We start from the raw sequence: 13,199 nt of genomic DNA, 5'->3' as shown, positions 1-13,199 counted from the left end.
CATTTTCCATTCCCCAGGCTGAGAGCAAAGTCTAGTCTCATGATTCTTTTTTTTTTCTGGTTATGAGGCTTGAACTCAGAGCCTGGGTGCTGTCCCTGAGCTCTTGTGCTCAAAGCTAGCGCTCTACCACTTTAAGCCACAGCTTCCACCTCTGTCTTTCTGGGTAGTTTATTGGAGAGATGAGTCTCTCGGGGGCTTTCCTGCCCAGGCTGGCTTTGAACGGTGATCCTCAGATCTCAGCCTCCTGAGTAGCTAGGACGACAGGCGGGAGCCACCGGTGCCCTGCCTGTGAAATCTTTTGAGAGAGAGTAGAGGCTGTCCAGGCCAGGTACCCAGCGTGAGACCCCAGGGCAGGTTGTGTGGACCTGGGTGAGGACAGCCCAGCTGTTTACTGAGGGTGGGGAGGCTGAAGTCCTGAGGGGGCGGGCAGAGAGCGGCCCGGCCCTCACCTGCCACCAGAGCGCCCTGCCATTTTTGCCAGGAGCGGCTCCGGGAGCGGCAGCATGCTGCGGCTGCTGGCATCCGGCTGCGCCCAGGGTGCATGGGCCCACGTGGGCACGCGTCCTGCCGCAGGGCTCCGCCACCCCCAACGACGCTTGGGCCACCAGGCCTCCCAAGCCCCCCGGAACCAGCCTCCCAGCTCGGAGTTCGTGGCCCGGTCGGTGGGCATCTGCTCCATGATGCGCCTGCCCGTGCAGGCCTCCCCGGAGGGGCTGGACGCCGCCTTCGTCGGAGTGCCCCTGGACATCGGTACATCCAACAGGCCCGGGGCCAGGTAAGGTGGGGGCAACAGGGCAGAGCCTGAGACCCACGGAGGTGTCAGGTCTCAAGGAGGCTCAAGGTCAGGTGCTTGGGATGTCCCAGGCCAGGATGAAAGCTGGGACCACAGAGGCTGCAGGCTGGAGGATTGGGAGCTGGGGGGCCAGTTGGGGTTACAGAACAGAATCCTGTGTCTACATTAATCATTGGCGGATCAAGGGTTTCTGGAAAAAACCCCGGCCTCCTTCCCCATGTCTCAAGCCCCAGCCAGGCCTTGCCGGGAGATGGCTGTGGGTACCCCACTTCCCTCACCCCCTGCGTTGGAGAAAGGAAGGTGGCTGCCCTCTCTCCATATCTCTTATCACCTGGCCCCAAAGGTGCTCCCATTAAGGAATTTTTTTTCCTAAGATCAAGTCAGAGGAAATAAAAACCCATTTTCCTAATTCCTGGGCGTCAGCAGTTTCTGATTCAGTTCGTTACGTCTGACTGTGTTGGACTGAAATTGAGAAGGCCTCAGTTATTGCAAGACACATCGCAACATACGTTGTGGTCCTGAGGACTGAACCCAGGGTTTGTGCATGCTAGGCAAGGACTCTACCATTGAGCCATATCCCCCAGTCTTTTTTTTTTTTTTCCAGTCCTGGGCCTTGAACTCAGGGCCTGAGCACTGTCCCTGGCTTCTTTTTGCTCAAGGCTAGCACTCTGCCACTTGAGCCACAGCGCCACTCCTGGCCATTTTCTATATATATGGTGCTGGGGAATTGAACCCAGGGCTTCATGTATATGAGGCAAGCACTCTTGCCACTAGGCCGTATTCCCAGCCCCCCTCCCCCAGTCTTTAAAAAAAAAATTTGAGACAGGGCTTCACTAAGTTGCCCAAGCTGGCCTCCAAATCACTCAGCAGCTCAGGCCGGCAAAGATTACTGCATTTAATCCCTACAACAGTGGGAATTATGATCATTTTCATCTTAAAGGTTAGAAAGTGGGTGTAATGGTGCATGCCTGTAATCCTGACAACTCAGAGCCGGAGGGAGCACAAGTTCAATGCCTGCCTGAGCTGCTGAGTGAATTGGAAGCCAGCTTGGGCAACTTAGTGAAACTCTGTCTCAAAAAATTAAAAAGAGGGGTGGGGGCTGGGGATATGGCCTAGTGGCAAGAGTGCTTGCCTCGTATACATGAAGACCTGGGTTCAATTCCCCAGCACCACATATGCAGAAAACGGCCAGAAGTGGTGCTGTGGCTCAAGTGGCAGAGTGCTAGCCTTGAGCAAAAAGAAGCCAGGGACAGTGTTCAGGCCCTGAGTCCAAGGCCCAGGACTGGCAAATAAATAATAAAATAAATAAATAAATAAAGGGGAGGGAATGTGGGAGAAAAATGAGGGAAGGAGTAAGAAGTTTGACAAGAAATGTACTCACTACCTTATGTATGTCACTGTAACCCCTCTGTACCTCACTTTGACAATAAAATTTAAAAAAATTAGAAAGGACTGGTGGATATGGCTCAATGGTAGAGTGCTTGCCTAGCATGCACAAACCCTGGGTTCATTCCTCAGTACCACACACACACACACACACACACACACACACACACACACACGCCGGATCAGTGGTTCCTGGGGGTGGTTTTGTACCCAGGGGACAGCTGGTGATGTCTAGACCCATTTTTGCTTGTTTTGACTTGGGGTGCGTGGGGGGATATGCTACTAACAGGTAGCGGGTACAAGCCAGGACACTGCTAAATGTCCTGCAGAGGTTGGAAGGTGCTCTGTCATGGTGACCCTGGGGAGGCCGAGGCAGGAGGATCAAGAGCTCAAAGCCGGCCTGGGTTGCAGAGACCCCCTCCCATCTCTCAAATCAAACCTGACAGCCCAGAACACCTCTGCAGTGGCTGACAGAGGATTCTTCTCTAGATTTGGACCCCGACGCATCCGGGAGGAATCCGTGTTGCTGCGGACTGTCAATCCTAGCACGGGGGCCCTCCCCTTCCAGTCCCTCATGGTGGCAGACCTTGGCGATGTGCCTGTCAATCTTTACAACCTAAAGGACAGCTGCCGGCTAATTCAAGAGGCCTATCAGAAAATTGTAGCAGCTGGCTGCATTCCTCTGACGCTGGGTAATGGTCACTGACAAGTGACAGTGTGGTTCTCGGCGCTGTGTTGTAGGGCTCATTTATCAGGGGCAAACCATTGTGAAGATGGAGACAGTAGTAAAAGAACATTTTAATTCACTCATTTTTAATGCAGGGGGGAGAGGATAGTTCTACTTTGGGGTCAGGTGTGGTGATGCATGCCTGTAATACCAGCGTTTGGGAAGCTGAAGCTGGAGGAGCATGCATGGGAGGCTAACTTGAGCTATGCACAAAGACCCTATACATAAACGAAACACCTGTCACAGTACTGAATGAGGTGGCATTTTGGCTCTAGTGTACTTGAATGGGTGGTAGAATTTGGCAAAGGTAAGGACTGCTCATGGAATAATTTTACTTACATTTCTGATGCTTTTTCCTTTTCCTTTGCAGGTGGAGATCACACCATCACTTACCCCATATTGCAAGCGGTGGCAGAAAAGTAAGTTCAAACAGCTTGGCTCAAGTGGGGTTTCCAAATTCAGGAGCTAAGGATGGTCGTGTGTGGATAGGTGGTCCAGAGTGACTGGGTGTGGATTATGGAGTAGGGTGATGGGAAATCCTCCCCCCCCCCCCAACCCAAGCTGCTCCTCAGATGGAAACCAAGGCCCAGTTCCACACGCGCCTCCCTTGCCCTGGATCTACACAGCCCAGCTTATTTTGGTTTGTTTTGCTTCAGCAGTCAAGTAGGAATGGTCACAGAAGTCCTGGAGCTGCTTGCCAGGCACTGGTTTCCAGTGAGTGGACCCTCTCTTGCCTGGACAATGAAGCTAATTTTTTTTTTTTTTTGCCAGTCCTGGGGCTTGAACTCAAGGTCTGGGCACTGTCCTTGAGCTTCTTTTGCTCAAGGCCAGTACTCTAGCACATGAACCACAGTGCCACTTCTGGCTTTTTCATTTATGTGGTACTGAGGGATCGAACCCAGGACTTCATTCATGCTAGGCAAGCACTCAACCACGAAGCCCCAGCCCTAGCCCCTTTAGGTGGTTAGTTGGAGATAAGAGTCTCACAGACTTTCCTTCCCCAGGCTGACTTCGAATCACCCTCCTCAGACCTCAGCCTCTTGAGTAGCTAGCATCACAGGTGTGAGTCACCTGCACCCAGCCTGGATTTTCAACAGTGGAACTCTATAAGGATTGATCAATGATGGCTAAACGATCAAGAGAAAGAGATAGAATGATAATGCGAATTGAAAAAGAGATCGAGGGGCTGGGGTGGTGGGTGGCAGCTCCTGAATTTGTTTGGGGGAGGTCTGGTGGTTAGGCTGCACCCTGGTTGGAGCCAGCAGGGACAGGTCTTGCCTCAAGCTGGGAGATGGAGGTGATGTAGAAGGGGGGGGAGGGGCAGGGCTTCCTGCTGCGGCCACAGCTGGGCAGTGGAGGGCTGACACTGCTTCAGTCTCCACGGAGCCTCTGTCAGCCCGTACCCCTCCTAGTCATCCCACCCCCAGAACGGTGGGCAGGAAGTAGGGGTGGCAGGTCCAGTACAGTTGTTTTCCCATGGGTTTCTTGAAGTCTGCTGCTCTCCCTAGATGTTGAGAGTGACTTGAAGACAGAAATGGGAGGTGGAGGGAAGAAAGGAAGAGAGGAAATGCATATAATCAAAGTATATGACATGCAAGGCTGGGGATATCACAATAAAAGCTCTTTGTATGGTTAATATATATATATATATACATACATACACATACATATAAATATATACATTTTTTTGTGCTGGTACTGGGGCTTGAACTCAGGGCCTCATTCTCTTCCTTTGCTTTATTGTTCAAGGCTGGGGCTCTACCACTTGAGACATATCTCCACCCCCAGCATTTTGGTGGTTCATTGGAGATAAGGAGTCTCAGGGATTTTGCTTGCCTGGGCTGGCCTTGAACTAGGATCCTCAGATCTTAGCCTCCTGAGTAGCTAGCATTGCAGGCACGAGCTACCAGAGCCTGACATAAAATGCCTTTTTAACAAATGTAGAAGCTTTTTGTGAAGGCAGGTCATTGACACCGGCTGAGAATGGCTGTAAAGTTTCGGCGGCCTGAAGGGTGGCCGTCCTGGGGTCGTGGCCTCTGACTGCCCTGTTGTCGCCAGGCACGGCCCTGTGGGGCTGCTGCATGTGGACGCCCACACGGACACGGCCGACAAGGCCCTGGGGGAGAAGCTGTACCACGGGACGCCCTTCCGCCGCTGCGTGGACGAGGGACTACTGGACTGCAAGCGCGTGGCGCAGATTGGCATCCGGGGCCCTTCCATGACCTTGGACCCCCACGGATACAACCGGAGCCAGGTGACACAGCAGACGCCCCTCCCGCTCCCCCGCCCGCTACCCCCACAGGCTGCCTCCTCTGTGGTTCCCCCACAGGGCTGTTACTGGGCATGTGCAGAAAGCAGGGGCTGGGGGCTCCGTGGCAGGGCGCCTGTCCAGCCTGAGTGCGGCCCTGGGCTCCATCCCCCAGCACTGTAGGAAAGCAAGTGTGAGTGGAAATGGCCGTGCTAGTGGACAGACAGACGCTGACGAGGCAGAGGCTGGGCTGCAGAGACAAGCAGAATGGAGCCCTCACCAAGGATGCTGGCTGGGAGGAGAGGAGGGTCCGAGCCAAGTCCAGGGAGGCTAGCTCCTTTATTCTCATGCCCACCAGGCAGAAGCCCTCGGGAACCAAAGCACAAGACACCCACAAAAAGACCCCAGTCCCTTTATTTTATTTGTGCCAGGCTTGCACTCAGGGCCTGGCCCTCTTGCTTAGCTTTTCCCCTCAAGGGTGGCTGCTCTGCCACTCAAGCCCCTTCTCCACTTCTTGGTGTTTTTTGCTGGTTCATTAGAGATAAGAGTCTCTTGGATTTGTCCACTCGGGCTGGCTTCAAGCCACGATCCCCAACATCTCAGCCTCCTGAGTAGCTAGGATGACAGGCGGGAGCCCCGAGCCCCGGGCTCCCCTTCGCTTGGTTTTAGAATGCACCAAGGCCTGTACTCTGGGTAGAAGTATCTGGAAGATGGTAGCATGAGCCACCCGAACTTCTCACTCTTGGTTTTAGCGAAGCCGCTCTCTGATCCTAATCCCCAAGGATAAGAGGCGCAGCCCTGACCCTCGTTCCTTTACCTCACTTGTAAAATGGGGACCCTAAGTCCTGCTCACGAGGCAGCTGAGGGTCAGACGCCCCCGAAGAGGGAAGGCGCGGGTCTGGCCTTGCTCTCCAGCTGGGCGCTTGTTCCTCCTCAGGGCTTCCGGGTGGTCCTGGCGGAGGACTGCTGGATGAAGTCGCTCGTCCCTCTGATGGCGGAGATCAGGCAGCAGATGGGAGGCCAGCCTCTCTACATCAGCTTTGACATCGATGCCCTGGACCCCGCCTACGCCCCCGGCACCGGAACGCCTGAAATTGCCGGTCTCACCCCTAGTCAGGTAAGGGGGGTCTCCCCGCGGGGAAGTTCCCGGGGGTGGCCATACTTAGCGCTGGGCTTTGCGGAGATGTGTTGTGAGTCTGCGCAATGATGTTTTGTGTGGTGCCGGGATGGAGCCCACGGCCGCACCAACGCCAGGTCAGTCCTCTATCTCTGCATTTCATCCTCTGCCCAGGCAGGATTTTTTTTTTTTTTTGCCAATCCTGGGCCTTGGACTCAGGGCCTGAGCGCCATCCCTGGCTTCTTTTTGCTCAAAGCATGTATGTGGTGCTGAGGAATCGAACGCAGGGCTTCATGCATACTAGGCAAGTGCTCTACCACTAGAGCACATTCCCAGTCCCCCAGGCAGGATTTGAAAGGAGAGTACTGGGCTGGGAATGTGGCTTAGTGGTAGAGTGCTTGCCTCGTATACATGAAGCCCTGGGTTCGATTCCTCAGCACCACCACAACAGAAAAGGCCAGAAGTGGCGCTGTGGCTCTAGTGGTAGAGCGCTAGCCTTGAGCAAAAAGAGGCTCAGGGACAGCAACCAGGCCCTGAGTTCAAGCCCCAGGACTGGCAGAAAATTAAAAATATATATATATATTAAAGGACAGTATTGCCAGGAGCTGGTGGTTCTGAGGATCAGTTCAAAGTCCATGAAACTCTTACCTCCAATTAACCACCCAAAAAAGCTGGGAAGTGGAGCTTCAGTGGGTGGCTTCAGTGGGTAGAGTGCTAACTAGCCTTCAACAGAAAAGCTCAGTGCCCAGGCCCTGAGTTCAAGCCCCAGGACTGGCACCAAAAACAAAAAGAAAAAAAGAGTACTGAGGCCTTTGCTGCTCTCAAGGCTGAGGACGGTGTGACTCAGTGAGGAAGGACCGCTTTTGGCAAGGGCTATCATTTTTTTCCTCTGGGAAGCAATATGAGTCCTTTATTTGGTCTTCTTGCCTGGTCCATCTGTAATGAATGGGGACACTACTGTAGTATCCCTGTGTCAAGAATATTAAACTTGAGGTTGTAGCTTAGTGGTATAATATATGCATAGCAGGGCTAGGAATATGGTCTAGTGGCAAGAGTGCTTGCCTCATATACATGAAGCCCTGGGTTCGATTCCCCAGCACCACATACATAGAAAATGTCCAGAAGTGGCGCTGTGGCTCAAGTGGTAGAGTGCTAGCCTTGAGCAAAAAGAAGCCAGGAACAGTGCTCAGGCCCTGAGTCCAAGCACCAGGACTGGCAAAAAAATAAAAATAAAATAAAATAAAAAATATATGCATAACACGCATGAGGCCCTAGATTGAATCTCAAGCACCAAAACAAAAGGCTAAACATTTTTTTTTTTTTTTTTTTTGGCCAGTCCTGGGCTTGGACTCAGGGCCTGAGCACTGTCCCTGGCTTCCTTTTGCTCAAGGCTAGCACTCTGCCACTTGAGCCACAGCGCCACTTCTGGACATTTTCTGTATATGTGGTGCTGGGGAATCGAACCCAGGGCCTCATGTATACGAGGCGAACACTCTTGCCACTAGGCCACATTCCCAGCCCCAAGGCTAACCAATTTTAAAGGTGCATCCAATGGGATTAACCATTTCTACCAAGGTAGCTTAAGGTACTAGGTAGACTAGTTCCATGCATGCGGAGCTTCAGGAGGGCAGGCCTTTGATTGATTACTCCCCTGTCCTTGACATAGAGACAGGAGATCCTCCGAGACCTCTGTGAGGGATTGCAGACTATTCAGGCCAACTACCTCCCAAGAACGGAGTGGGGGGGTCTAACTGCCCCTCTCTCAGCCCAGCCACCAGCAGTTCTGGCCCTCTGCTTTTCTGCCTGTAGGGTATAAACCCTGGGCAACAAGGAGGGCCTTCCTTCCCCTCCCAGCCTGACCTCTGTCCACACCCAACTCCTCGTGCCTGTCCCATCCTGGTGCCTTTGCCTGGAATGCTGGTGGCCTGTGCCCTCCTCCACCTTTCCAGGCTGGTACCGGTGCTTGTGTTGCTCTGAGTTTGCTTTTCTGGAAGCCCATCCCCCACACCACCAAGCTAATGGCTCATCTCCGCCATCTCACTCCCCTCAGGAGAAGGGCTGGACACCAGTTGCTTGCGGCTCTGGGAGGCTCGCCCACACACTCGAGGGCCATCAGAGGGGGTGGGCCTGGGCTGGGAGCCGCCCACAGCACCCTGTAATGTCACTCCCTGGAAGTGATCGCTGTGGACAACCCACTTTCCATCTTGCCTAGGCTCTGGAGATCATCCGTGGCTGTCAAGGCCTGAATGTGGTGGGCTGTGACCTCGTGGAAGTGTCACCCCTGTATGACCTGTCTGGTAAGTGAGCAGGAAGAATGTGATCCGTAGGTGTCCATTATGTTAACGTAGCGAATAGAAGAGTCCCTTCAGAGCTTGTGGAACCTGCAGAGTACGTCTTTCTCACAGCAAAGAAAATAAACTTGTTTCAGCACACCTTCCAAGCATGTGCTAATTAGTGCTGACAGTCCCCGGGGAGGTAACAAGGTACTATTTATTACTTTGCCTACCAGTTAGTAGAAGAGAAAGAAATCAGCCTATAGTTTAGGTCTGGGTGATACCATTCCATCCATCCCCCTTTGCTGTTTCACTGAAAAGTGCAATTTCAAAGCCTAATGTGTATTTAAAGCTGAGAGTTGATGGGGTAAGCTCTTCAAAGCAGCTGGCATCGAGTAAATTTAATTTAGAAAAGCTTACCTTCAGAGAATAGACAATCAATATTGCATAGTCCATTATAGGTTTTCCCGTATTGGGGAGGGGAGGACAACTAAGGGTAAACTGTTAGGAAAGATTAGACAGATGAGAAAAGTAAGGAGTCAAGAGACCTCAGCTGGGGCTGGGAATGTGGCTTAGCAGGAGAGTGCTTGCGTAGCACGTGTGAAGCCCTGGGTTCGATTCCTCAGCACCACATACACAGAAAAAGCAGGAAGTGGCGCTGTGGCTCAAGTGGTAGAGCGCTAGCCTTGAGCAAAAGCAGCTCAGGGACAGCGCCCAGGCCCTGAGGATTGATTTAAGTATAATGGGGAATGCAAGTTTTTTGGAATGTAGTTGCTTCAGACTGCCCCATCTGGGATTGAGGATGGCGTCATACTTTCAGATAAGTTTGGAGATGAGACTTGGATGGGATTAGCTGATAAGATTCTGGGGAGAATTCCCAGAGGGTGTATGTGTGTGTGGGGGGGGGCGAGGGCAGGGCCAATGGGCAGTGCCGCAGGACCAACATCGAGTAACAAGAACAAAGCAGATCCTCATCATAAATAACCCTTAGATCTGGGGATGTGGCTTAGTGGTAGAGTGCTCGCCTAGCATGCATGAAGTCCTGGGTTCCATACCTCAGCACCACATAAACAGAAAAGGCTGGAAGTGGCGCTGTGGCTCAAGTGGTAGAGTGCTAGCCTTGAGCAAAAAGAAGCCAGGGACAGTGCTCAGGCCCTGAGTTCAAGCTCCAGGACTGGCAACAATAACAGCAACAAAAAACCCTTGATTTCTTTCAATGTTATCTGTAAATGGTGCTTGGTGGTGGCAGAATGCAGGAGAGAGGAGAGGGGAGGCTTTCCGGTCTCGGGATGGGGCCCCCAGTCCGTGTTGGGAGGCCTAGAGCGGAAGCTGAGGAGTCTGGAGGGTCTGGGCCCCGTGTGCGAGGCCTGGGCATCACGCTCTGCTCTCTCCTTGCTAGGAAACACGGCTCTGCTGGCGGCTAACCTGCTCTTTGAGATGCTGTGCGTCCTTCCCAAAGTGACCCCGGCCTGAGTCTGTGCACGCCCCCTCCCGCCTCCCTAAGCAGATGGTGCTGCGGACACAGTCCCGAGAAGCGATAAGCCAGCGGTCTGTGTACTAAAGAGGTGATGCCAATAAAGCGTTCTGTCAAAAGTGTCATTGATGGCTTAAAAATAAGGACACTTAGAACTCTGACCCCAGCAACTAACATTTCTAGGAGTCTGAGTTGCTTGACGTAATGAAGCACTTTCGTGGCTTCAACTGTTTTTCTTTCCTTTGATGGAAGATGGCAGAAGATAAAGGAGGAAGGGATGGAGAATTTCACTCAAGAGTCTCTCAAAATCAGAGGAATAAAATTTGTAAACAAAAAAAAACCTGTGAAATAATCCTGTACACTATTTTTCTTTAAAATGAAGTTCCTCAGCTGGGCGCTGGAGATACACGCCTGTCATCCTAGCTACTCAAGGAGGCTGAGATCCGAGGATTATAGTTTGAAGCCAGCCTGGGCAGGAAGTCCAGAAGACTTTTTTTTGTTTTGTTTATTTGTTTTGTTTTTGTTGCCAGTCCTGGGGCTTGGACTCAGGGCCTGAGCACTGTCCCGGGCTTCTTTTTGCTCAAGGCTAACACTCTACCACTTGAGCCGCAGCACCACTTCCGGCTTTTTTCTATATATGTGGTGCTGAGGAATCGAACCCACGGCTTCATGTATACGAGGCGAGCACTTTACCACTAGGCCACATTCCCAGCCCGACTTTTTTTTTGCCAGTCCTGGGGCTTGAACTCAGGGCCTGAGCACTGTCTCGGGCTTCATTTTGCTCAAGGCTAGCACTCTACCACTTGAGCCACAGTGCCACTTTTGGCTTTTGCTGTTTATGTGGTGCTGAGAAAGTGAACCCAGCTCTTCCTGCATGCTACGCAAGCACTCTACCACTAAGCCACATTCTGAGCCCTGAGATTTTTTTTTTTTTTTTTTTTTTTGGCCAGTCCTGGGCCTTGGACTCCGGGCCTGAGCACTGTCCCTGGCTTCTTCCCGCTCAAGGCTAGCACTCTGCCACTTGAGCCACAGCGCCACTTCTGGCCGTTTTCTGTATATGTGGTGCTGGGGAATCGAACCTAGGGCCTCGTGTATCCAAGGCAGGCACTCTTGCCACTAGGCTATATCCCCAGCCTGAGATTTTTTTTTTTAATCCAATAAAACACCAAAAACCTGGAAGTGGAGATGTGGCTCAAATGGCAGAGTGCCAGCCGAAAAGTTCAAGGACAGTGCCCGGGCCTTGAGTTCAAGTCCTAGGACCAGCACCAAAAAAAAAAACAAAAAATACAGCTCCTCTTCTGAGGAGTTTATGGTATATCTGCACTGTGGGCAGAAATCAGTGAAAAAGAACACGGCATGCAGATCCCAGTAAGAAACTTTCCGCTCAGCCCAGCATGGTGCGTGGAGTTCCCCCGGCGCCAGACACAAGCAGAGCTTGACCAAGACATCCAACCCAGCCCCAGAAGACCCAGTTTGCCATCATTTGCTCTCCAGGCCGACACCTGCCCTCTGTGGACAGCCCTTCCGCAAACGGTCGTGCTGACTGTTGCAGGTGTAGTTTTGATTACACCTCAGTTCAGTTTTAGGATGTGTCAGATCAAATCATCTTCATGTAACACAAGAGCTAGCCTGCAGTCATCACACATTAAAATAGTTTATTTGTTTCCAGTCCGTAATATTCTTAAAACAAAATAACATCAGCTTCAGTGCTTGTTCACAATACGAAAAAAACCCTCAAAACAAAAAAAACCAGAAAAAAAAACAACCTCAAACATAAAAAAAGGACAATTTGCCAAATTAAGTTACTCCTAAGAGTATCAAAAGTGCAAAATATGTTCACCTTCTTCTCAGGCATGTGTTCCAAGTGCAGTCAGCTGAGGCCCAGGCGGCAGCCATGACACTTGTGTTCTCCAGGGCCCTGGGCAGATACCCGGATGTGAACTGCATTTCTTCTACATCAGCTTTTATTATTTTATTGTTGTGGTGCTGAGGCTCAAACCCAGGGTCCCAAGGATGCTAGGAAAGTGTGCTACCACTGAGCTACATCTCTGTATCAACGTTTAAGGAATCCTACTTTATTATTAACTTTCCATTCATTTTCCAATGGAACCCAGGGCCTCACGCATGCTGGACAAGGACTCTGCCACTGAGCTACATCCTCTGGCCTGGGATTTTATTTTGGGAAAACAAAATAAAAAAGGTTCAGTGTTTACTTCTGATCCCTATTTCCTGACAAAGCGAGTCATTTAAAAGCACAGTCTGGCCCTATTTCCTTTTGTGTGTGTGTGTGTGTGTGTGCGCCAGTCCTGGGACTTGAACCCGCGGCCTGGCAGTGATCGCTCCACTTACTCACACAAGGCTGGCAGTCTTTCCACTTGAACCACAACTCCACTTCTGGCTTTTTTTTGTGTTTTACTGGTGATACAGCCTGGGCTGGTTTTGAACATCGATCCCCAGATCCCAGCCTCCTGAGTAGCTAGGATTATGGCGTAAGCCACTGGTGCCTGGCTCCCTATTTCTTGTTATGTAAGAAAAACGTGGATGAGAAAAAAATATGTATGGAGGACAGCTGCAAATTCTTTAGGAAGGCGCTAAATCAAGAGGCCCTGAGGATGAAGAGGCAGCGGGTGACCAGAGCAATCGTGAAGACGATGCCCACGTCCTCCCAGGCAGCCAGGGTGGGAGGAGAGAGCGCAGGGAGCCTTCTGGAAGGCAGGGGTGCTCTGCTGACTGAAACGATGCTTACGGCCCAGGGCCTCCCAGTGGGACAAACCGTGCAGCAAGACCTGTGTGATAACAAGAGGATCTTTGACACGGGCTTGCCTTGGGTCACCAAACGTGAAGGAGTTAGAACCAAAGCTGGGTAGGGTTTCAGACGTCGAGAGGAGGGAAGCTGGCACTGGCTGAGCATGCACTGGCTCCTATTTGACACAAAAGTAAACGACATTTAGGAGAAAAGAAAGGCTGAGGCGGCAGGGCATGCCTCTAAGTCTAGCCCTCGAGAGGCTGAGGCGGGGTGGGGGTGGGGTGGTGAGCGTGAGGCCAGCCTGTGCTGCCCCGCGAGACCCTGTCAGAGACCCCCAAACCAGGACAGCTAGACTCCCCAGTGCCCCCTGGGGGCACTTGTCTATTAGTCCCTAAATAGGTGTGCAGAGTTTTGACACATTTGCGAGGAATAGTG

At 51.9% G+C, this 13,199-nt stretch overlaps 1 protein-coding gene across 1 annotated transcript; it reads left to right on the top strand.

The window, feature by feature from the left end:
* The first annotated feature begins 503 nt into the window (after window positions 1-503).
* Agmat (agmatinase) lies at window positions 504-10,373 on the top strand. Its single transcript, XM_048349826.1, has 7 exons — window positions 504-775; window positions 2,669-2,871; window positions 3,277-3,325; window positions 4,965-5,160; window positions 6,092-6,271; window positions 8,484-8,568; window positions 9,944-10,373. The coding sequence occupies exons 1-7, from the start codon at window positions 504-506 to the stop codon at window positions 10,015-10,017; spliced, it is 1,059 nt and encodes a 352-aa protein (XP_048205783.1). The 3' UTR covers window positions 10,018-10,373.
* Window positions 10,374-13,199: the final 2,826 nt, after the last annotated feature.

The sequence above is a fragment of the Perognathus longimembris genome, chromosome 7 (assembly GCF_023159225.1).
Source record: "Perognathus longimembris pacificus isolate PPM17 chromosome 7, ASM2315922v1, whole genome shotgun sequence".
Taxonomy (NCBI): domain Eukaryota; kingdom Metazoa; phylum Chordata; class Mammalia; order Rodentia; family Heteromyidae; genus Perognathus; species Perognathus longimembris.
Note: the sequence above shows the minus strand (reverse complement) of the source record. Positions and strands in the feature narration are given on the sequence as shown.

Coding starts and splice junctions, on each gene's coding strand:
- Agmat (XM_048349826.1), top strand. CDS start 504: ATGCTGCGGCTGCTGGCATCCGGCTGCGCCCAGGGTGCATGGGCCCAC. Junction 776..2,668: donor TCCAACAGGCCCGGGGCCAG/GTAAGGTGGGGG, acceptor ATTCTTCTCTAG/ATTTGGACCCCGACGCATCC. Junction 5,161..6,091: donor ACGGATACAACCGGAGCCAG/GTGACACAGCAG, acceptor GTTCCTCCTCAG/GGCTTCCGGGTGGTCCTGGC.